Source organism: Oncorhynchus masou, chromosome 15 (assembly GCF_036934945.1).
Source record: "Oncorhynchus masou masou isolate Uvic2021 chromosome 15, UVic_Omas_1.1, whole genome shotgun sequence".
Lineage (NCBI taxonomy): Eukaryota > Metazoa > Chordata > Actinopteri > Salmoniformes > Salmonidae > Oncorhynchus > Oncorhynchus masou.
In genome coordinates this window covers 47598986-47624433 of record NC_088226.1, presented here as the reverse complement: position 1 = coordinate 47624433, position 25448 = coordinate 47598986, and the positions used below count along the sequence as shown (strand labels likewise).

At 42.2% G+C, this 25448-nt stretch overlaps 2 protein-coding genes across 2 annotated transcripts in view; one reads left to right on the top strand and one right to left on the bottom strand.

The window, feature by feature from the left end:
- LOC135556351 (SUN domain-containing ossification factor-like) overlaps positions 1-7576 on the bottom strand; it is a 67633-nt gene extending 60057 nt beyond the window's left edge. The window contains 1 exon segment of the mRNA XM_064989491.1: positions 7284-7576. Coding sequence (XP_064845563.1) covers positions 7284-7327 — 44 coding nt within the window. The 5' untranslated portion in view covers positions 7328-7576.
- A 1499-nt stretch (positions 7577-9075) lies between these two features.
- On the top strand, positions 9076-25379 carry tmed5 (transmembrane p24 trafficking protein 5). Its single transcript, XM_064989490.1, has 4 exons — positions 9076-9405; positions 20976-21073; positions 21173-21356; positions 22507-25379. Exons 1-4 carry the CDS (start codon positions 9229-9231, stop codon positions 22723-22725), a joined length of 678 nt encoding a protein of 225 aa, XP_064845562.1. The 5' UTR covers positions 9076-9228; the 3' UTR covers positions 22726-25379.
- Positions 25380-25448: the final 69 nt, after the last annotated feature.

Genomic DNA, 25448 nt, shown 5'->3' with positions numbered 1-25448 from the left:
ATTCAGTTGGCATGGAGACCAGTAGAGATGGAAAGATAGATCCTCTTCTGAGACAGTACACCATAAAGTCAGCTTTCTAGCACTAGAGTGGGCTGTGATGTCCAAACTGAAATAACAAAAGGGTTAATCCATTTGAATTATCACTTTTTGACAGCACCCCTTTTGATTTGAACAATCGGTTGAGGCAACATGCTCTTGAATACAGGGTGGGTGTCATGCTTTGGTTGATAAATGTACTAAAATGGAAATAAATGGACATTGACTTTCAAAATGGTACCACAAAGATGGTTGGGGGTCCACACATCAGAGAAAGTTGACTTGAATGGGGAAATCTGTTGTTTTAAATTATACTGTCAGTTGTCCATGAGAAACCTACTGTAATCTTAGAAATATAGATACTAAAATAGACATGACCATTTAAGTTGACATTTGAGGGTGGGTGGTCCAACGGCCATTTTTGTGGCATATTCCAATAGTGTACCAGCTAAATTACTGTGGTCTGACGGGATAGGTCCATTCTATTTCTATGACTGAAGTGACACCCACCCTGTATTCAAGAGCATATTGTATCTCAACTGACGGCAGGAAAAAACAAAAACCTCATGAAGTAAAATAGGGTCTAAGCTATAACATATGCAAATATGAAAAAGTTCACATAATTGACTAAATAAAATAAAAATCAGCCAATCTGTATTAAAAAAATATATCCAAGAAATGATTAATGGTTTGACAACCCTGTTTGGAAGCTTTTAAATTATTTCAAACTCAATCGTTTATCTTTTCCAGTGATGAAGACATGGATGTCTCATGGTATGTCCAGGTTAGCGGCATATTTTGCAGAGGACGGTTTTCTGTCTGTGTCAGACTTATCATACCCAAACCACGTCTCCGTGCTCTGCCACGTCCACTCTCCTCCATGTTTGTTTGTGTTGCAAATTTCCTTCCACACGGCACGTAGAGGAGATGGAGGTGCTCAAAGTTGACCCATTTTGCATAGTATACTATGCAAGAATCATATGAAACTTCACATGTGAAATCATGTGAAACTAGCAAGAATCATGTGAAACAGTACGGAGAGAGCCTGTGGATGAGACCCAAAAAAGTAGTCGAGTGCTCAAAACAAACCCCCGACTCAAGACGTTGCAAGAGGCTTTTGCCCGCGGCACACCATCTGGCAAAGAATCCCGAAAATGGAAGGCAGTAACATCTACCGTTACAACTTACATCTGCAAAGACATGGCCCCAATTTACACAGTAGAGAAACAGAGTTGGTGCTAACACTCGACCCAAGGCGAAAACACTTCGATCAAGTCGAGTTGCCTCGTTTATAATCAAGAGTGTCGGGCCAAAGTAGAGGAGGAAATCCACAAGGTAATGTACTATGATACAACAACAGATATGTAAAATACACAGCCCTATACGAGCCTGACAATACACGTAATCCAAGACTGGACACACTGCAGTCGGTGTTTACAGACAGGCTATTTCCCAGATGACCACACGGGAGAAATAATAGCCAGAAGTCTCAGGGAAGCTCTTGAGTTCTGGGGACTGGCGAGGATCACCTAGTCTGTGACACAATGGCTAACGTCACAAACAACATCCTTGCACTTCAGCTGAATGACTCGATACGTTCAGTGTTTTGGCCACCGTCTTCATCTAGTCATTGGTGAGTGTCTAAAACAGAAAGCCCTACCAATGTAAAAATATATTTCAGTAAAAATAAACCTTTATAGTAGGCCACCCCACGTTGTATTTTAAATGTCTTGAAGGTGCTGTTTGTTATGTGACGTGCAAGCATGTTAAAAGCTTGGCTGAATATGGGGGTGTAGTCAAAGTAAATCCCATTTCAAGTGAATGATGATACTGATAACCTGTCTGTCACAAAGTAACAGAAATTATCCTTTTACAAGGCTCAACAATACAGTAATAATGCACATTTAAACACATCCACACACAATGCAATGAATGTGTTTCCTGTCCTGTAAAATAACATGCATCTTCTCCTTTATTTACACAGAGCGAAGTGTGAAACTACCCAAAGTGCAAAGACCAGTTGGAGTCTACAAGAAGTTGGTGAGTGCCTTCGCTAATTCATGGAAGAGATGTGAACTGGCCAAGGCTCCAGCTGAACTGGGCTTGCCTGCTCATGAGCTGATCACAGAAAGCCCTACCAGGTGGGGCTCTATGCAACAAATGATTGAAAGGGTCTTGGAGCAGGAGAAAGCTCTCTCACAGGTCCTCCATGCCGACAAGATAACGCAACATCTGGTCCCAACTTGGTCGGACTTGGGACTTTTTGGAGTCCATAAACAAGGCATGGAGTCCTCATGGAGCTTACAGATGTCTTGTCTGGGGAGCAGTACACAAGTGTTTGCTACTTGAAACTGGTCCTCCATCAACAACCAGGTACTCAAGCATCAGGATGACGACACTCCGCTCATCACGACCATCAAAGAAGGCATACTAAACTAGTTAAATTGGAGAGTCTGTTGGCTAAACAGGCAGCGTCAGCAGAAGCAGCCCCCCTTCCATCAGCTGCAGCTGCTAGAGCTTCCTGCTAAGAAGCAAAAGAAGAGTTTGAGCAGCACCTTTGAAAAAGCAGCAATGCAAAGCTAAACGGCCCCTCGGTCAAGCGGAGAGTCCATTGAAAAGGAGCTCAACCTCTATCTCCAACTGGAGGCTGGTCCAGAGGCAAACCCACTGGAATGGTGGAGGCAGCATGAGGCACATTTCCCCACAAGTGGCCAAGCTAGCAAAGAAATGCTTGTGCATCCCTGCCACAAGTGCCCCATCAGAGCGGGTGTTCGGTACAAGTGGGAACATTGTGACATGTCAGAGGTCATCACTTAAACCAGAAAGAGTTGACCAGCTTGTATTCCTGGCTCTCAACCAGTAAATCTAACTCCCTGAGATTCTGAAACATAAGGCAAACATTTTGAAGCATTGTTTGCAGCACTTTGGTTGTTTTGATATGTTATAATCCAACCTTGAAGGAGTGTTTTGTTTACTTTTTATACATTTATTTGTGTGCCTTATTTTGCTGCTATAATTTAAACTTGAAAGTGTTCCATGTTTACATTTGGTATTTTACATACCAATATTTGTTAGACCTGTATTAATTTGTTTGCTGCTACAATTCAAATCAGTTCTACTATTAAAGAGTATTATAAATTCGGTTTGGATATTGAAGACCTAGTCACATTTTAGGCCTATTTATTTTGTTTGCAACTATAGTTGAAGTGTTTTCTATTTACCTTTTTAGGTTTTATACATTCATATTTTGTTACATGCTTAATTGAAAATTTGCACAAAGGTTCTAAATAAGAGGAGAAATAATCAAATATGAGTAAGAACCTTTTATTTGTTGAGTAGAATTCAAAACGTAATAAGAAAATGTGCTATATCGGTATATGTATCGTTATCAGGATATGAAATGACCTATATCGGGATATGAGATTTTGGTCATATCGCCCAGCCCTACTTCCACGTCTGTTTCTTATAGCCTAACCTCGCGGGGGGGACGGAGCCATACATTACAACTTCCCTCATTTTTACACTAGAGCAGAAATGTAAAAGCCTTTTAACTCCATAATCAAACATACAGATTGACTAGGTCTATCTGTGTGTACAGTTCAAAGGCATGTTTGAGAACAATAAAGACATTTATTTAACTACATGCAATCAAGCTCACAGCACTAGATCTTAAATCAATGTTTACTGATAGGAGGCATACTGCAGTCACATATGCAGCTTGCCTAAAGAGCCCATATTTACCATAGAAAATCATTAACACCCTTCTATAGGGTCTGTAAACCATTAACCACTAGACAATTAAAAGTCCACAGACTTGATTCTCAAAAGAACATACAGAAAACACAACCTTTATCAGTGATCAGGACACAGCAAGAGTACAATAGAGACTGACTTGGTATTTTTGATGAGCAGTTTGGTGAGGGAAAAGAGCAGTGCTGTGGTTTCTACTTTGACACATCTATAAAAAAAAGTAGTGGTCCTGGCAACATAAGACAAAGCTTGGTTGAGAGAGAAGGAACTACTAGCCAAGGTCAAGTGAAAAGACTTAGTAGGCTACTCTAGTCGTTGGCTTGTACGTTACTGTAGTGTAGCTAGACTATTTAAAGTACACTTCTTATGCTGTGTAGGTGTCTGACGCTAGAATGCTGTCATGCTACTGGCCATACTTGTCACCAGCCCTGGGTATTGTTTCCTGCGTCAGTGGCTCTCGTGGCTTAATCAATGCACGACCTGTGATAATCCACCACCTGTCACTGTTAGCTTACACATCCATGCTGCAGGACTCTAAGCAGAAAAGACAATCAGCTGGATAAAAAGTTGACCAGCTAGTTAATTGTTTAATATACTTTTATCTTGCTGGCTAGCAGGTTTTACAGCTATAATTGCTGCATCAATAGCCCTCATGAAAAATATTATATTCTTGTCCACCCTCTAATACAGCTAGGTACAATGCCTTCAGAAATTATTCACACCCCTTGACTTTTTGAAAGTGTTGTGTTACAGCCTGAATTTAAAATGGATTCAATTGAGATATTTTGTCACTGGCCTACACCATAATGTCAAAGTGGAATTATGTTTAAAAAAATATTTAAAAATTAATATGAAAATTTAAAAATTAATTTAAAAAATGAAAAGCTGATATGTCTTCAGTCAACACATTTTCAACCACTTTGTTATGGCAAGTCTAAATAAGTTCAGGAGTAAACACTCGTAATTAATAACTTTACCAGGCTCAAAGGGATATTCAATGTCTACTTATCTACCAATAAGTGACCTCTTTGCGAGGCATTGGAAAGCCTACTTGGTCTTTGTGGTTGAATCCGTGTTTGAAATTTACTGCTTGTATGAGGCACCTTACAGATAATTGTGTGTGGGATACAGAGATGAGGTAGTCATTCAAAAGTCATCTTAAACACTATTATTGCACACAGCGTGAGTCCATGCAATTTATGTCATTTTTTACTCCTGGACCAACTTATTTAGGCTTGCCATAACTAAAGGGTTGAATACCCCATTCCAAATCATCATCTCATCTCTATTGGGCTACTGCTTATGCGGTATCTTTAGAGCAGTGTCTTCTAAACTAGGGGTTGCGACCCCAAGTGCGGTTGCCAATTTGAAAATGGGGCTGTGAGAGAAATGGGGGGAAAAAATACAACTGGGGTCGTCAGTAACCTCCGGTAGACACAAGATGAGGTTGTAATAAACAGAACAGGTAATTTTCTTCCTACAAATGCGGCTCTGTTTTGGATGGTGTAAGCTACAAAATATTATCACCTCCTCGTTGAAAGGTAGGACTTTCAGGAACATGCAGGTGTGATCTGTTTCCCTCTACAATGCACACAAGCACTATCATTCGTAATCACGTTTCCATCCAGTTTTTATGCGAGTAATGTACTATCATATAACAACAACAAAAACAAGACAGCTGTGATGGAAACAGGAAGTTTCATTAGAATTTTATATATGCCGACAGATCATGTTCGTTCAACATGGTGGGAAATTTGTGTCTGTAAAATTAATTATGCGAGAAACGGTGGTGGAAACGCCATCACATCGAAGTAAACTTGTAGTCAGGCGTGATATGTTGTGTTGTGCAACAGTTTCTGACAAAACTATCGGTAGAGTTGGAAATGCCACAGAAACACATTGAACTTTCAAAAAAGTGCATTGTGTGCAATACGTCGTCACGCACTGATTTTTATCAGCAACAAGTCCGTTTGGTGGAAACACATCACTGGTGGGAAAATGCATACATTTCTTTATGCGGATTTTAGAATACTTAGCATGAACATCTGTCACCAATTGAATGGAAACCTTGCTAGTGATGAAGTTTGTTTCTACACAGAAGACCATACAAAACTATCGCCTGAAGATCTGAACACTCAATACATTTCTGATTTCAGCCACTTCAAACCATACTTCCTTCAGATTGAACCCGAAATGCCGGTTATTTTTCATTTTTTAAACAACTAATTGACAGAGGTCGGGTTCAATTATTTGAATTCTATGATGTTCAGTTTTTTTCTGTGAGCTGCGCGATGTAGTAGGGAGTTGTAGTTTCCAATAGGCAAATATTCACCACTTTAGCTCATAAAACGAGGTAATTAACTAAAATGACCATAATCCATTGCGCATATACTTGTCCTGCGCCATGGGGGAGACAAGACTGCATGATAATGAGGGCATATAGAGAGCAGCTGTTGCTTCATGAGGTATCTCTACCTGAAAATACACGACAAAAGTGATTGACTCCGCAGTATGCCTTATTTACTTTGAATAACTACAAAATAGTGATGACTTAGATTTACGTTTTTTTAAAGTCATCAAATAAAACAAATGTAAAATACACAACACATATTTGATTTAAAGTGAATAAATTATGGTTAATAATTAGTAATGGCAAGTCACTACCACCATGGGACATTTATTAATCGTTTTATTCTGTGTTGCTATAGCATTCAACCAAAATAATCGGAACCAAAATCCAAAACGCTATTTCAATAATCGAACCTAAACAGACCTGAAACCCTCCCCACTAATCGCTCAGCAATATGAAGAAAAACAAACTTTCAAAAGTACTGTCAGCCTGATTTGTAAAACTATCATAGACCCAAATTAATAAGTAAACATTGGCCGTTGATTACATCACCTTTTTTTTACATGGTGGGGTTGCAAACATTGTTATATCAAAATGGGGAAGTGGGCCAAAAAAGTTTGGGAAGGCCTGCTCTAGCTGAACTGCGCAATTTGTGCATTACGCTCACAAAAAGAAAACGAAATGGAATTCAAATAATTTAACCGACGTTGGTCATTTTGCTACGTTAGTTGTTTAAAAACTGACATTTCGGTTAATGGTTTAGCACCCTGGGACATGGTAGAAATGCCGACATCCACTAAAATTCCCTTTAAGATCCATCTCTGTTGTGTTTTATGGTGAAATGACGTCTACATTTATATTTAAAGCCCTTTGGAATACACATCTTTACACTGAATAATATTTGCTCGGGGCATACAAGGCACCGTCGTATACTAGGAATGACCCAGCTAGTCTGGGCTGGCTAACTTCATTTTTTACATATGGGAGGATGGAAGAATTGATTTCATCCCACACCACGAACATACATGGTCAGAATATCCGCTTTCCAATGCTGCTTTCGAGTAAGGTGTCATTTATTCAGCGTAAACATGACAATATCAAGCTAACTTTTCTAGCACACAATGAAAAGAATGAAGATGGGTCTTACCACCAGAGGATGAGGCACGCCAACAAAACGCGCAACCGCTTCATTATCTTCCCGCTGGGACCAACATCCTCGCTCTTTTAGGATTGTACTAACCTCTCGTGGCTATACGGTAAACACGAATGTGAACTATTATCAAACTGTAATGTTTGTTGCTTATAAAATATAATAAATATTTAGGGGGAGGGTGACACTTTCCTAAAACTACACTCGATGTCGCTAGCCAGTTGATTTTTCATTCAGTCAACCCTTCGCCGACTCTTTTCTGCGCTAGTTGGCTTCTGTTGCTGTGCTAAGCGCTGCTGTGGTTCTCCCCTCCACTCGACCAATAGCATCAGGCAGCGACAGAGAAGTAGTGACGTGCTAAGGCACGGTTCCGCCCATTCCCTCTGCTTGAGTGGAGCTGGAACATGGAACGCGTCTCCTCCATAAGAAAAGAAAATATAAAACCCTGAAATATTTACATCTGATTGTGCAACTTTTGGATTACATAGTTTTGCAATAGGATGAGTAATGAATGGTGGTTTGCATTACATCGCAGAGTAACTTCCAAAGACTAAGGGCAACATATATGGGATGGCATGGCCTACACAACAAAATGCCTAGTAGCTAGTTGAGTTGACATTTTTCATGTCATGACATGACCCTACATATTTAATAGTTTCCTTATTTTTAGCAAGCCTTGTGTGCAGTTCACTATTACAATTTTAAAACCAAGAGATCCTTGATCAGATTGCAGTCTTCTTATCTCATCATCATCATCAATTGAAAAATACCTACACCCATGTCTATTTGACATTGATATTGTTGTTCAACAAACAAGTGCCTGTATAGTTAAATGTCTTTTATCATTCTATAATGTCTTCTCTACGCCCAAAGTTATACAAAATAACATAACTGTTCAATATTCATACATGGGCAGACTTGTACTGTTCTATCCGTCCTTGCCATATAATAATATATCTGTATAGCACAAGGAAATATATATATATATTTTTAATGTAACCTTTGTTTAACAAGGAAAGTCAGTTAAGAACAAATTCTGATTTACAATGACGGCCTACTCCAGCCAAACCCAGACGACGCTGGGCCAATTGTGCGCCGCCATATGGGACTCCCAATCACGTCCGGATGTGACACGGCCGGTATATCCAATGTTGATTTCAAGGGGATGCGACTGTACTGATGTTGTAAAGATGATTGCGCTTTTGGAGCAGCGTTGGATGCACAGACTATACATTATATTGAACAGATACTCGAATGTCTTTAAAAAATGGAAAGCAATAGGGAAGAGGCAATAACAGGTGGGACCATTATTGCCAATGAGCGGGCAGATACACGTGTGAACAGGCACAACTGTTTCCACTAATCAACATTGTCTATATAATACAAATTCATGAAAACAAGCATTTGCTCTTTTATCTTAATTTAAGGCTAGGCATAAAATTAGCAGTGCAGTTAAAAACTCCTCGCGTGGTGAGAGAAAACAAAAAAACGTCCCCTGCTGGAGAACAGATTTTGTGCCCATTTATCCCTCTCGCTTCTCCTCTTCCTCTCTGGATGCCGTCAGTTGTTCTTAAACACGCACACACTACATTACCCAACATGCAACTGAGAAAAGCGCCCTTCTGAGAACTGCCTGTAATGAACTTCTTTGTTGTTTTTAAAATGGCCCATAATAATAATAATGTGTCCCAAATATATTTTAGCACCATTAAATACATTAAATTGTATCAGATACAATTACATTCCAACTATTTGAGATAAACTATGTCCATTCTTAAGGCAAGGTCCTCACATTGCGATTGCTATCTCGTACGGTGAGCTGTCCAACGGAACAGATGTGAGGAGAAGTTGACGAGCATTAGTTAGCACTCGTCTCTTTACGGAGTCAAAATCTATAGTTATTTCCCGCTTGTTCCTTGTGTGGTGAAGGCAGCAGGAGACCATGGACGTGGTCCGGGGGTTATTGTGCCTGTTCTCGGTGCTGGTATCTGAGATGTTCATGGTGGCCGCGTTCTCCCAGAGCATGGACAGCGACTTCACATTTACACTCCCTTCCGGACGGAAGGAGTGCTTCTTCCAGACCATGAAGAAGGACGCATCGCTGGAGATAGAATATCAGGTTCGAGGGGTTATTATCGGTTGAAAGTGTGAACCAAAAACGTGTACATGAGCAGATACATTTGCTAGAACTCGCGAGGGCAGCTTTGTAGACAGTCTACTAATAATATCAAATTGTAATCGTCACATGCTTCGTATACAGGTGAAGACTAGAAGTGAAATGCTTAATGTTAACTCGAACATCGCCTTGGTCCGTACAATTACCCTTATTTTAGCGCCCCAAAAACGTAATACTTCCAGATCAACTGTAATGTCAATACCATTGTAAAGCACAATTCCTCCCCTTTTCAACAGAATCAATTACATGACCTAAACGCTGCCCGTTTCTGCATAATTCAAGCAGGCAATGAGCCCTGTCTGGTCTTTGTAAAATTGGCGGGTGGGGAAGCGAAACTAATGCGTGATAGTGAGAAGGAGAGATGTTGTGTGGGAAAATTTCTTTTTTTTTTACTCGATCTGTCCAACTTATCACCTAAAATGTAAATAAAAACACTAGAAAGAGTTTATATAATGTGATTACATACCTATTTGAAGGTTTGTGTCGAATTTGAATCAGGTTTTTAGGGCGGTGCTAAAGTGATCTTAAACCGCGGCTTTGAGAATGATGATCCCATGCAATGATGATGAAAAAAATGACTAGGTATCCCCCTTACCCCCGTCACTGTCCATTTCTTGTTTTTAACCTCTAGTGACACCCCATCCTGTGAACGGGACCGTTGTCTTCATCTGACACTAATTAGCATAACGCAACGGACATAAATCTTCCAAGAAAATATTCCTATTCATGAAAATCACAAGTGAAATATATTGGAACACAGCTTAGCCTTTTGTTAATCACCCTGTCTTCTCAGATTTTCAAAATATGCTTTACAGCCAAAGCTAGACAAGCATTTGTGTAAGTTTATTGATAGCCTAGCATAGCATTATGCCTTGCTAGCAAATTAAATTGTTTACCTTTGATGAACTTCGGATGTTTTCACTCATGAGACTCCCAGGTAGATAGCCAAAGTTTTTTTTCCCAAAATATTATTTTTGTAGGTGAAATGGCTCCGTTTGTTCTTCACGTTTGGCTGAGAAATCGACTGGAAATTGAGGTCACGACAACGCCAAAATATATTCCAAATTAGCTCCATAATATCGACAGAAACATGGCAAACGTTGTTTATAATCAATCCTCAAGGTGTTTTTCAAATATCTATTCGATAATATATCCACCGTGACAATTTGTTTCTCAGTAGAAGCGATTGGAATAATGGCTACCACTGTACTTTACGTGAGATTTTCTCCGGGAGCATCATGTGACCACTTGCGCAATGTAGCCCCCTACGGGTATTCTTCAACATCAATGCGTAAAACTACGTCACAATGCTGTAGACACCTTTGGGGAATACGTAGAAAGTGTAAGCTGGTTCATAGCACATTCACAGCTCAATGGGGACTCATTGGCACGCAGCGCTTTCAAAATATGGGGCACTTCCGGATAGGATTTTCCTCAGGCTTTCCGCCTGCAACATCAGTTCTGTTATACTCAGACAATATCTTTACAGTTTTGGAAACATTACTGTTTTCTATCCAAAGCTGTCAATTATATGCATATTCTAGCATCTTGTCCTGACAAAATATCCCGTTTTTAAAACGGGAACTTTTTTTTCCAAAAATGAAAATACTGCCCCTAGCGTCGCAACAGGTTAAAGGATGATAGAAGTGCTACACCTGGTGGAGAGAGATTGTAACACAGAAATAATTGCTTTATGCGTGCTGTACTTTACGACATGACACTTCAAGATGTGACGGAGGGTCAGTTTTTCTTTTCAACTTTTCTCCAATACTATAGAGCCATTACCATGTCGATCAACGCTTTAATAGAAACCTAGTTCACACCCCCGATTTTGACGTCAACACATTCGCTACAGTCCCATTAGTTTTCTTTGTAGCCTCGTTTGAATGTTGCGGTATAATTTGTGCAACTTTCCAACAGGAATCTGTTCCAAAAGCTTCGTAAATAACAAGGTTGCCAACAAACATTGCATACAAAGTTGTATAGCGGCAGAATAAAGTACCGGGTAGGGATTGGGTATTTCATTAAGTTTTTCACTCACAAAGTTAATTCCGAAAAATGTCTGTCCTCACTCTGGTAACCTTTGGACAAACATTAAGAATAAGCTACGTGGTGAGTTGATGCCTTTTCCCCAGCTAGTTAGCTAGGCAAATTGCTACTTTGTATGCATTGTTCGGAAACCGATTTCCAATTATTATTATTTTTTTATATACTTTTATTTAACTAGGCAAGTCAGTTAAGAACACATTCTTATTTTCAATGACTGCCTAGGAACGGTGGATTAACTGCCTTGTTCAGGGGCAGAACGACTGATTTTCACTGTCAGCTCAGGGGATCCAATCTTGCAACCGTACAGTTAACTAGTCCAACGCTCTAACCATTGAACTCCATGAGAAGCCTGCCTGTTACGCGAATGCAGTAGAAGCCAAGGTAAATTGCTAGCTAGCATTAAACTTATCTTCAATCATAATCACTAGTTATAACTACTAATCCAGTTTAGCAGGCAATATTAACCAGGTGAAATTGTGTCATTTCTCTCACGTTCATTGCACGCAGAGTCAGGGTATATGCAACCGTTTGAGCTGCCTGGCTCATTGCGAACTAATTTGCCAGAATTTTACGTAATTAGGAAATAACATTAAAGGTTGTGCAATGTAACAAGAATATTTAGATTTAGGGATGCACCCGTTAGATAAAATACTGAACGGTTCCGTATTTCACTGAAATAATAAACCTTTTGTTTTCGAAATGATAGTTTCCGGATTCTACCATATTAATGACCTACGGCTCGTATTTCTGTGTGTTATGTTATAATTAAGTCTGATTTGATAGAGCAGTCTGACTGAGCAGCAGCAGGCCCGTAATCATTCATTCAAACAGCACTTTCGTGCGTTTTGCCAGCAGGTCTTTGCAAGCACAGCGCTGTTAATGACTTCAAGCCTAATGGCTGGTGTAACCAATGTGAAATGGCTAGCTAGTTAGCTGGGTGTGCGCTAATACCGTTTCAAACGTCACTCGCTTTTAGATTTGGAGTAGTTATTCCCCTTGCGCTGCAAGGGCCGCGGCTTTTGTGGAGCGATGGGTAACGCTGCTTCAAGTGTGGCTGTTGTCGATGTGTTCCTGGTTCGAGCCCAGGTAGGGGCGAGGAGAGGGACGGAAGCTATACTGTTACACTGGCAATACTATAGTGCCTATAAGAACATCCAATAGTCAAAGGTATATGAAATACAAATGGTATAGAGAGAAATAGTCCTGTAAATACGATATTAACTACAACCTAAAACCTCTTACGTTGGAATACTGAAGTCTCATGTTAAAAGGAACCACCAACTTTCATATGTTCTCATGTTCTGAGCAAGGAACTTAAACGTTAGCTTTTTTACATGGCACACTTTATTACATGGCACATATTGCATATTGGCACATATTGCACTTTTACTTCTCCAACACTTTGTTTTTGCATTATTTAAACCAAATTGAACATGTTCATTATTTATTTGAGGCTAAATTCATTTTATTGATGTATTATATTACGTTAAAATAAGTGTTCATTCAGTATTGTTGTAATTGTCATTATTACAGGCCCTGCATGTCCCCAGGCACCCTCATTTGTTGACTTCTGTGATCGAAAAAGCCTTGGTTTCATGCATGTCAACATCAGAAGCTCCTGCCAAAGGGGGAGGAGTTAGCCTGCAAAGTAATGTCATACTTTCCAGGTCCATACCCAAACCGTTCGAACTACTAATTTTAAAAATTACTCTCTCCAGAAATAAGTCTCTCACTGTTGCCGCCTGCTACCCACCCCCCTCAGCTCCCAGCTGTGCCCTGGACACCATTTGTGAATTGATCGCCCCCCATCTAGCTTCAGAGTTTGTTCTGTTAGGTGACCTAAACTGGGATATGCTTAACACCCCGGCAGTCCTACAATCTAAGCTAGATGCCCTCAATCTCACACAAATCATCAAGGAACCCACCAGGTACAACCTTAAATATGTAAACAAGGGCACCCTCATAGACGTCATCCTGACCAACTGGCCCTCCAAATACACCTCCGCTGTCTTCAACCAGGATCTCAGCGATCACTGCCTCATTGCCTGTATTCGCTACGGATCCGCAGTCAAACGACCACCCCTCATCACTGTCAAACGCTCCCTAAAACACTTCTGTGAGCAGGCCTTTCTAATCGACCTGGCCCGGGTATCCTGGAAGGACATTGACCTCATCCCGTCAGTTGAGGATGCCTGGTCATTCTTTAAAAGTAACTTCCTCACCATTTTAGATAAGCATGCTCTGTTCAAAAAATGCAGAACTAAGAACAGATAGCCCTCGGTTCACTCCAGACCTGACTGCCCTCGACCAGCACAAAAACATCCTGTGGCGGACTGCAATAGCATCGAATAGTCCCCGCGACATGCAACTGTTCAGGGAAGTCAGGAAACAATACACGCAGTCAGTCAGGAAAGCTAAGGCCAGCTTCTTCAGGCAGAAATTTGCAACCTGTAGCTCCAACTCCAAAAAATTCTGGGACACTGAAGTCCATGGAGAACAAGAGCACCTCCTCCCAGCTGCCCACTGCACTGAGGCTAGGTAACACGGTCACCACCGATAAATCCATGATTATCGAAAACTTCAATAAGCATTTCTGAACGGCTGGCCATGCCTTCCGCCTGGCTACTCCAATCTCGGCCAACAGCTCCGCCCCCCCGCAGCTACTCGCCCAAGCCTGGAAAGAGCTGCAAAACCTGGACCCGTACAAATCAGCTGGGCTTGACAATCAACCTCTATTTCTGAAAATATCCGCGCCATTGTCGCAACCCCTATTACCAGCCTGTTCAACCTCTCTTTCATATCGTCTGAGATCCCCAAGGATTGGAAAGCTGCCGCAGTCATCCCTCTCTTCAAAGGGGGAGACACCCTGGACCCAAACTGTTACAGACCTATATCCATCCTGCCCTGCCTATCTAAGGTCTTCGAAAGCCAAGTCAACAAACAGGTCACTGACCATCTCGAATCCCACCATACCTTCTCCGCTGTGCAATCTGGTTTCCGAGCCGGTCACGGGTGCACCTCAGCCACGCTCAAGGTACTAAATGATATCATAACCGCCATCAATAAAAGACAGTACTGTGCAGCCGTCTTCATCGACCTTGCCAAGGCTTTCGACTCTGTCAATCACCATATTCTTATCGGCAGACTCAGTAGCCTCGGTTTTTCTGATGACTGCCTTGCCTGGTTCACCAACTACTTTGCACACAGAGTTCAGTGTGTCAAATCGGAGGGCATGGTGTCCGGTCCTCAGGCAGTCTCTATGGGGGTGCCACAGGGTTCAATTCTCGGGCCGACTATTTTCTCTGTATATATCAATGATGTTGCTCTTGCTGTGGGCGATTCCCTGATCCACCTCTACGCAGACGGCACCATTCTGTATACTTCCGGCCCGTCCTTGGCCACTGTGCTATCTAACCTCCAAACGAGCTTCAATGCCATACAACACTCCTTCCGTGGCCTCCAACTGCTCTTAAACGCTAGTAAAACCAAATGCATGCTTTTGAACCGTTCGCTGCCTGCATCCGCACGCCCGACTAGCATCACCACCCTGGATGGTTCCGACCTTGAATATGTGGACATCTATAAGTACCTAGGTGTCTGGCTAGACTGTAAACTCTCCTTCCAGACTCATATCAAACATCTCTAATCGAAAATCCAATCTAGAGTCGGCTTTCTGTTCCGCAACAAAGCCTCCTTCACTCACGCCGCCAAACTTACCCTAGTAAAACTGACTATCCTACCGATCCTCGACTTTGGCGATGTCATCTACAAAATATCTTCCAACTTTTCTGCTCTTTTGCACACCAATATTTCTACCTGTACATGACCATCTGATCATTTCACTCCAGTGTTAATCTGCAAAATTGTAATTATTCACCTACCTCCTCATGCCTTTTGCACACAATGTATATCGACTCTTCTTTTTCTACTGTGTTATTGACTTGTTAATTGTTTACTCCATGTGTAACTCTGTTGTCTGTTCACACTGCTATGCTTTATCTTGGCCAGGTCGCAGTTGCAAATGAGAACTTGTTCTCAACTAGCCTACCTGGTGAAATAAAAAATTACAAATAAAAAATAATAAAACAATTGTCCGATTAATCGGTATCGGCTTTTTTGGTCCTCCAATAATCGGTATTGGCGTTGAAAAATCATAATCGGTTGACCTCTAATATGTCCATATAACTAGGAATAAAACTGGCAGATAAACAGTAGCAGCAGCAGAATATGTGCTGAATCAAAAAGTTATTTAGCAGTTTCATGGCTTGGGGTAGATGCTGTTTAGGGTCCTGTTAGTTCCAGACTTGGTGCATCAGTGCCATGCATTAGTAGAGCGAACGATCTGACTTGGGTGGCTGGAGTCTTTGACAATTTTTAGGGCCTTTCTCTTGCACCGCCTGGTATAGAGGTCCTAGTTGGCAAGGAGCTAGGTCCCAGTGATGTTCTGGGCCGTACTTGCCATACCAAGTGGTATGCAACAAGTTAAGATGTTCTCAGTAGTGCAGCTGTATAACTTTGTGGCTCTGAGGGCCCATGCCAAATATTTAAAACTTCCTGAGCCACCTTAGCCATTATAGAATTGCACAGCTGATGCAGCCATTCGAAAATGGCTACGGTGGCTACTGCTAGTTAGCATGAGGACGAAAAGGGCAGTTTTCCAGGAAAACTAGCAGTATTTCAAACGTGTTGTATAAGTGTGGCCATAGGTACAATTGAGGAAAGTGGCATATCCAATCGCTGCATTGGTGTATGTTTTCTGACCCATATCCCGGCTCCAGGGGTCTTAACGTAACCATAATTGCATTCCGACCTCAGTGTAAACAACAAGAATAACGGTAGGGTCGGTATCTTCTGGCAATCATTTTACCAGACCTAGCTATAGGCCCAATGCTCTTTTCGAAGAATAATGATATTACATTATCGGTCCCTGTTACCTCTTTTGTTGCCTTTAATGGCGCTCTGCTGATGTGTTTACAATGTTATCAAATTAAGTTGTGGCCCTGAATGACATCAAATAAATTCAAATGTTATGTCACATGCGCTGAATACAACAGGTGTATTACTGTGAAATGCTTACTTACAACCCCTTAATTATTTTCATTGTTGGTTAAGAAAATGTTTACTAAATAAACTAAAGTAAAAAATAAATAAAAATGTAAAAGTATCACAAAATAAGAGGCTATATACAGGGGGTACCAGTACAGAGTCAATGTGTGGGGGTACAGGTTAGTTGAGGTAATTTGTTCATATAGGTAGGGGTAAAGTGACTATGCATAGATAATAAATAGGGAGTAGCAGGAGTGTAAAACAATGGCGGGCAATGCAAATAGTCCGGGTGGCCATTTGATTAATTGTTCAGCAGTCTTATGACTTTGGGGTAGAAGTGGTTAACAAGCCTTTTAGACCTAGACTTGGCACTACCACTCAGGCCCACCACTGTTGTCATCAGCAAACTTAATGATGGTGTTTGAGTCGTGCGTGGCCACTCAGTTATGGGTGAACAGGGAGTACAGGAGAGGACTAAGCACGTACCCCTGAGGGGCTCCCGTGTTGAAGATCAGTGTGGCGGATGTGTTGTTACCTACCCTTACCACCTGGGGGCGGCCCGTCAGGAAGTCCAGGATCCAGTTGCAGAGGGAGGTGTTTAGTCCCAGGGTCCTTAGCTGAGTGATGAGCTTTGTGGGCACTCTGGTGTTGAACGCTGAGCTGTAGTCAACGAATAGCATTCTCACATGGGTATTCCTTTTGTCCAGGTGGGAAAGGGTAGTGTGGAGTGCAATAGAGATTGCATCATCTGTGGATCTGTTGGGGCGGTATGCAATTGGAGTGGGTCTAGGGTTTCTGGGATAATGGTGTTTATGTGATCCATGGCCGGCCTTTCAAAGCACTTCATGGCTACAGGTGTGAGTCCAACAGGTCGTTAGTCATTTAGGCAGGTTACCTTAGTGTTCTTGGGCTCAGGGGCTATGGTGGTCTGCTTGAAACATTTTGGTATTACAGACTCGGACAGGAAGAGATTGAAAATGCCAGTGAAGACACTTGCTAGTTGGTCAGCACAAGCTCAGAGTACACGTCCTGGGAATCCGTCTGGCCCTGCGGCTTTGTGAATTTTGACCTGTTTAAAGGTCTTACTCACATCGGCGACGGGGAGCGTGATCACACAGTCGTCCGGAACAACTGATGCTCTCATGCATGCTTCAGTGTTGCTTGGCTTGAATCGAGCATAGAAGTAATTTAGCTCATCTGGTAGGCTCTTGTCACTGGGCAGCTCACGGCATTGCTTCCCTTCTGTAGTCTGTAATAGCTTGCAAGCCCTGCCACATCTAACGAGTGTCGGAGCCAGTGTTGCATGATTCAATCTTAGTCCTGTATTGACACTTTAGCTTTTTGATGGTTTGCCGGAGGGCGTAGCGGGATTTCTTATAAGCTTCTGGGTTAGAGTCCCGCTCCTTGGAAGTGGCAGCTCTACCATTTTGCTCAGTGTGGATGTTGCCTGTAATCCATGGCTTCTGGTTTGGGTATGTACATACAGTCACTGTGGGGATGATGTCATCGATGCACTTATTGATGAAGCCAGTGACCGATGTGGTGTACTCCTAATGCATCAAAATAATTGTGGAACATTTTCCAGTCTGTGCTAGCAAAACAGTCCTGTAGCTTAGCATCTTTGTCATCTGACCACTTTTTCATTGACCGAGTCACTGGTTCTTCCTGCTTTTGTTTTTGCTTGTAAGCAGGATTCAGGAGGATATAATTATGGTCAGATTTTCCTAATGGAGGGGGGGGGGGGGGGGGAGAGCTTTGTATGCATCTCTGTGTGTGGAGTATAGGTGGTCCAGAGTTCTTTTTCCTCTGGTTGCACATTTAACATGCTGTTAAAAATGAGGTAAAACAAATACGTTTCCCTGCATTAAAGTCCCCGGTCCCTAGGAGCGCTGCCTCTGGATGAGCTTTTTCCTGTTTGCTTATGGCGGAATACAGCTCATTGAGTGAGGTTTTAGTCCCAGCATCGGTTTGGGGTAAATAGACAGCTACAAAGAATATAGATAGTGTGGTCTACAGCTTATCATGAGACACTCTACCTCAGGCGAGCAAAACCTAGAGATTTCCTCACTATTAGATTTCTTGCACCAGCTGTTGTTTACAAATATACCGGAGGAGGTATGTTATTCATATCGTTGTTCAGCCACGACTTGAAACATACGATATTACAGTTTAATGTCCCGTTGGAAGGATATATGTGATCGTAATTAGTCTATTTTGTTGTCCAATGATTGTACGTTGACTAATGTGAAAGGCAGATTACCCACTCGCCGTTGGATCCTTTCAAGGCACCCCAACCTATGTCCCTGGTATCTCCATCTTTCTCCTGCGAATGACAGGGATGTGGGCCTTGTCGGTTGTCTGAAGTAAATCCTTTGCATCTGACTCATTAGAGATAAAATCTTCTTCCAGTACGAGGATTAGTAAATCACTGTCCGATTACCTAGAAGCTCTTTTTGGTCATAAGAGACGGTGGCATTAACATTATGAATAAAATAAGTTATAAATAACGACAGAACACACACAATAGCACAATTATTTAGGAGACTGTAAAACGGCAGCCATCTCCTCCGGCGCCATTGTAACACAGGTGTTTGTCCATGTGGGAAAGGGCACTGTGAAGTGCGACGTAACATAGAACTTTGGTAACCTCTTGTTTTCTTTGAAATAGGCCTTTATCTTAACATTAATGACATTGAGGGATTGTCATACCATCACTGTAGCTGACATCTAAGTTCCCTATTGTTGTGTCTACCACCACAGACAAGCTATCTCTGTGGCATGCTGGAACCCCACCCCTGCCCTTGGAGTGAAAACAAAATGTTGATAATGTCCTTAGAACTGAGCAGCTCCACAAACTAAGTTCTTCATGGCCTCTGAGTGTCTGTGTTTTTGAAATACTAATAACTAGACATTTTGTAATTCAGTTTGGAAACCTTGACATTCTTTGCCCCTAAACAACAGCAGACAGAGATGTGGAAATACTGAAGGGCATTGCCATGGTAAGAGTGATGCTGAGACTGATATGTCGCTTAAAAATGTTGATTAAAGTTAAACAAACCACACATTTCTATGCACAATGACTAGTTAAAACCTCTTGAGTGTAGGGGGCAGTATTTTGATGTTTGCACGAAAAAGGTACCCAAATTAAACCGCCTATTTCTCAGGCTCAGAATCTAGAATGTGCATATAATTGTCCGATTGGGATAGAAAACACCGAAGTTTCCAAAACTGTCAAAATATTGTCTGTGTATAACAGAACTGATAATGCAGGCAAAAACCTGAGGAAAATCAAACCAGGAAGTGGCTTCTATTTTGAAAGCTCCATGATCCATAGCCTACCTCCGCTCCATTTTAAAGGGATATTAACCAGATTCCTTTCCCTATGGCTTCCCCATGGTGTGAACAGTCTTTAGACATAGTTTCAATACCTCCATTTGGTTGGCGCGTTTTGGATATAAAAATAATCTTTATGGAACAAAATGAACATTTGTGTGACTGGAAGTCTCGTGAGTGCAAACATCCGAAGATCAAAGGTAAGCGATTTAATTTATTGCTTTTCTGACTTTCGTGACCAATCTACTTGGCTGCTAGCTGTTTAATATTTTGTCTACTGAGAGAGATGTGCTTACATAAATGCTTGGTATGCTTTCGCTGAAAAGCTTTATTGAAATCTGACACACCAGGTGGATTAACAATAAGCTAAACTGTGTTTTGCTATATTGCACTTGTGATTTCATGAAAATTAAATATTTTTAGTAATTTAATTTGAATTTGGGGATGGGTGCATCAAGAAGTTTAACAATTTCCACAGAAAATGCTACAAAAAACATATGGCGTGGTCCTGTGTGGCTCAGTCGGTAGAGCATGGCGCTTGCAACGCCAAGCGTCGTGGGTTCGATTCCCGCTGGGGCCACCCATATGTAAAAGTAGTGGCCCCAGCCGACTTGTAAGTCGCTTTGGACAAAAGCGTCTGCTAAATGGGATATATTATATTTACTTGAAGAACGATGCCGAAGCAGTTTGGTAACAGAATGACTATTTGTGCCGTTTGTTCCGTCATTCTATTACCAAACTTAGCACCTGCACTGTTCCAGTAAATGTGTCTTTGTAAAATGTTAAGTGGAAATTGTTATAACTAGTCCTTGTGCATAGATTGATAAGGTTTAACTCTGGACATTTTTAAAAGTGAAAAATCTGAGTCTCCACATCACTCATCATTCCACACCGTGGAATTTCCCTGAACTAATGATGAAACTGTAGAGAAACCGACACCAGGAAGGAACTGGTTTCTTTACTCATGTCTTGTATGGACTTCACACATTGTGAAGCCATCTGCTTATTCTGAAACCTTTCAGCAGCAGCTCTCTGACATGTCTCTCCTCTCACCCATCTTACTTGTCTCATCTGTGTGTCCTCAGGTGTTGGACGGAGCAGGTCTGGACGTTGACTTCAGCCTGTCCTCTCCTACTGGACACGTTCTGTACAGCGACCACCGCAAGTCAGACGGAGTACACACGTAAGAGACACGAACACCACCACGCAAGTGTGTAATACACACTCACATGGAGCACACACGCTCTCTCTCTTACACTCTCCCGGTGTGTGTTTCCTTTAGTGTAGAGACGGAGGACGGAGACTACATGTTTTGTTTTGACAACTCGTTCTCGGCAGTATCGGAAAAGATAATTTTCTTCGAGCTGATCATGGACAACATGGAACAGGAAGGGGAGGAGCCAGAGGACTGGAAGGAGTACATCCATGGGACTGACATGTTGGACATGAAGCTGGAGGACATCATGGTGAGGGGCCGCACTTATACTACACCAAGGCACCTATGGGCTATATACCCTATGGGCCTTGATCTACAGTAGGTCACTATATAGTGGATTGGGCACCATTTCGGACACTCCCCTAGAAGACATGGTTAGTAAGCATGCATTGCTTTGATATGCAACAGGACACGTGTCAGACATCTGTAGCACGGAATGCGAGGGGGTGTGATTTCTCACACATTTCACAGAATTCACGCGTCTTTAGTTTTTTGAATGTGATACTGGATAATCAAAAATGAATCCCTGTGTAAATTAGATTAGTAATGGTAAAGTGGTGTATTGTTGGGCCGGGACGTTAGTATCGTGGCAAGGAAACAAAGCACCAATGAGATTTAATTTATTTTGAAACCGCCCTAATGTTGGAAACAAACATGTTGTCATCGAGAGTCACATTTATTCATTTTCCAAGCTATAGCACACTATTTTACATACAGCAGCAGTTTTTAAAGGACCAAAGAGTTTAGTCTTCTTCAGGTTTTCATTTTTGCTGATACTGGTATTGTCCCGGTCCTAGTGTATTTTGTGTGACAAGGCAGGCAGAAGCCGTCTCGTCTGAGGCCTGCCGTCTGTTGACATTGGTGTTTTGTCTGTCTTTTCTGAAGTAGAGATTGCTGGCATTACAACATGTCAGCACACAGAGCACGCGTGACACAGGTGGTGTCACTTTGACTCAGCACACACACTGCCAATACAACGGCACAAGGTCAGAGAGACCGAGCACCACAGGCATCAATGTCACAACAATAACCACACAATCACCTGAAAGCAGAATGGATTTATCTTTATACCAGACCCCACCCCGTGTATCAGGACACAGGCGTCAGTTGGTCAGGGACAGGAAGTGTAAAGTACAGCTGTGGAGGAAGTCGTGTTTGTCCTTTGAGGACTCACTAACATGGCGTGTTTGTTAACATGCACCCACCCCTTCCCCCATCCTGTTACCTTGTCTCCAGGGACCTCCCCAGTAGAGAATATTACTGTGTCAGTCAACATACATAATCTCTATGCTCCTGAAGTCTGGCCTACTCTGTATTGTTGGATTCTAGTTCCAAGATGCCTCTATGACTATCAGAATAACCCAAATCATTACCAACCTCTTTGTCCCTCTGCTCTCCAGGACACCATCAACAGTGTTAAAGCCCGGCTGGGGAAGAGCCTTCAGATACAGACGCTGCTCAAAGCCTTCGAGGCCCGCGACCGCAACATACAAGAGTCCAACTACAACCGGGTCAACATGTGGTCCATGACCAACATGCTGGTGATGGTGCTGGTGACAGGGGTGCAAGTCTACCTCATCCGCTCGCTGTTCGATGACAAGAGACACACACGCACGTAACAACCCGCCCACTGGGAGGGGTCGGGGAGGGACCGGCGGCTCTGTCATGATCAGCCAGCCAATAGGGAGTGGGGACTGGTGGTGAAGATGCAACCGTAACTCATTGGTTTTTATGTATAACATGCACTCACATACATCACACATCCTTAGACACAGATGACCTACCCATCCAGTCTCTTCATCTGCTCTGAGGGACATTATTCGTATCTGCTCTGTCTAGCTGTCGAGGGACAGTATTCGTATCTGCTCTGTCTAGCTGTCGAGGGACAGTATTCGTATCTGCTCTGTCTAGCTGTCGAGGGACAGTATTCGTATCTGCTCTGTCTAGCTGCCGAGGGACAGTATTCGTATCTGCTCTGTCTAGCTGCCGAGGGACAGTATTCGTATCTGCTCTGTCTAGCTGCCGAGGGACAGTATTCGTATCTGCTCTGTCTAGCTGCCGAGGGACAGTATTCGTATCTGCTCTGTCTAGCTGCCGAGGGACAGTATTCGTATCTGCTCTGTCTAGCTGCCGAGGGACAGTATTCGTATCTGCTCTGTCTAGCTGCCGAGGGACAGTATTTGTATCTGCTGTCTAGGTGCCGAGGGACAGTATTCGTATCTGCTCTGTCTAGCTGCCGAGGGACAGTATTCGTATCTGCTCTGTCTAGCTGCCGAGGGACAGTATTCGTATCTGCTCTTGTCTATCTAAAAATCAGTGGCTGGTGAGACACCAGCCAGACCTTCAGAGTCATTGGCTTTTAAAAGCGAGCGTAACGAACAAGTGTTTACCATTGATATGGTAATGTTACCTCTCAACTTTGTCTTCCAGACACTGAGGTGAGACTGCCCTGTCCGTGTCACATCTTTCAATGTCTCCCAGTATATGATCTGTAAGTCATGTTGCCAAGCATTTTACTGGAGTAGGTTGTTGATATACCTGTAGAGATTCTGATTTAGCAGTCTGTGCCATACTACCAAAACTTTTGCCTTCCAGCCCGTGGCTGGAGTGGACAGCATGTGCACGCACACACACTCTTTCAGATACACTCACACAATCTCTTACCCACACACTAACACATTTCTTCATAGAAATATCTGTTGCCTGCCAGTGCCAGCCCTCCTTTCTGTGGCTGGCCTTTTGACTGCTTGGTGAGTAGAGTAGGGGAAAGGGAATAGTTTATTCCGTAACCCTCTAAATCACTGCTGTACTCTTCCACTCCCTCCTCCTCCTGACTTCCACCTATAACTCATGTCCTGATGGTCTAATGTCAGACTTAGTGCCGACAGGCGAGTCTGGTTTCAGTCCTACAGACTGAGATGTGGAGTCCGCTCTGCCCCTCTTTTTCTCTAGTGACCACATTCTATTTCTAACAACCACACCCTGCACCTCATTGGGGCATGGAAGGTTTCTTGGAGAAGGGTTGCTTGGGACAGAATGAGGTGGGGAGTGGTTGGGAGATCCAATAATTGACTTATTTGGCTTTATTTTGTAGGTTGTCCAATAGTGTACTTGACAGAGCTACAAATGTACACACTTGTGGTTGATACACTGATATGTGCCAAGATTTTGGAGCAGCCAAACAAGTTGTCTGAATGCTCTCTAAATGCTCCCTATATTACAGAAATGTTCCTATAAATACTCACTGTGCTGCTGTGTTGAGTAACACCACACCGCCATCTTGTGGCTGGACAGTAACTGCTCACAATCTCACCTCTAGGACTGGCTTTAAAAACACACACACACACACACACATATATATATATTTTTTTTTTAAATTGAACCTTTATTTTTCTAGGCAAGTCTGTTAAGAACATTCTTATTTACAATGACTGCCTACTCCGGCCAAATCCAGACAATGCTGGGCCAATTGTGTACCACCCTATGGGACTCCCAATCACGTCCGGATGTGATACAGCCTGGATTCAAACCAGGTACTATAGTGAAGTCTCTTACACTGAGATGCAGTGCCTTAGACCGCTGCGCCACTCGGGAGCCCAGCTTTCAACCTATCCCTGCTTTGAAATATGAAATATTACAGTGATGCAGTATCCACTCTCTGACAAGGACAGAATAACAACATAAAATTATGTGATGTTTGAGTGGTCTTGCAATGTGCTATTATGAGCTCCCTCATTTACAGCTACTCAAACCATTGGGCGAGTTAGTTTTGCATAGCATGTTGCCCTGGATGGGCAGAGTTTATACATTTTAGACCATTTCATTAGTCCACCTACACCGGGTCATGCCAAATTAACTCGCCCATTGTAATGGTTGTATTGCCATTGCCTCTCTCTGCCCACCATGGTCTCATTAGTATTTTAGCTGATGCTCAAACAAGCATCACATTGGGTGATTTTAATAAGTGAAATGAAGTGTTTAAAATCCACAGAATTTCACTGTTCTGTTCCAACCTTTTGTTCCTTTCTGAACAAGACAATATTATATTTTGAAGAACAGACTCAACTCTTACCCTACAGGCAAGTTGTTTAGGATAAAGTGTTTTATTTTACTAATCTGATGGAACAAGGAGAGAAGAAAATATTCTGGGATATTTATCAGAATAATGTTCTGTAGATGTAAATGAAACAATCCTACTTTTCTGAACATGTCACGTTTCCTTTGACTTCAAATGGTTGGTAGGTTGGTGAGAAATAAACTTTATACAGATCCAGCACGTGTTATACAGATCCAGCACTTGTTATACAATCTTTCATTTATCAGTAGTAATGAAGAAATGACG

Coding starts and splice junctions, on each gene's coding strand:
- tmed5 (XM_064989490.1), top strand. CDS start 9,229: ATGGACGTGGTCCGGGGGTTATTGTGCCTGTTCTCGGTGCTGGTATCT. Junction 9,406..20,975: donor CGCTGGAGATAGAATATCAG/GTTCGAGGGGTT, acceptor GTGTGTCCTCAG/GTGTTGGACGGAGCAGGTCT. Junction 21,074..21,172: donor AAGTCAGACGGAGTACACAC/GTAAGAGACACG, acceptor TGTTTCCTTTAG/TGTAGAGACGGAGGACGGAG.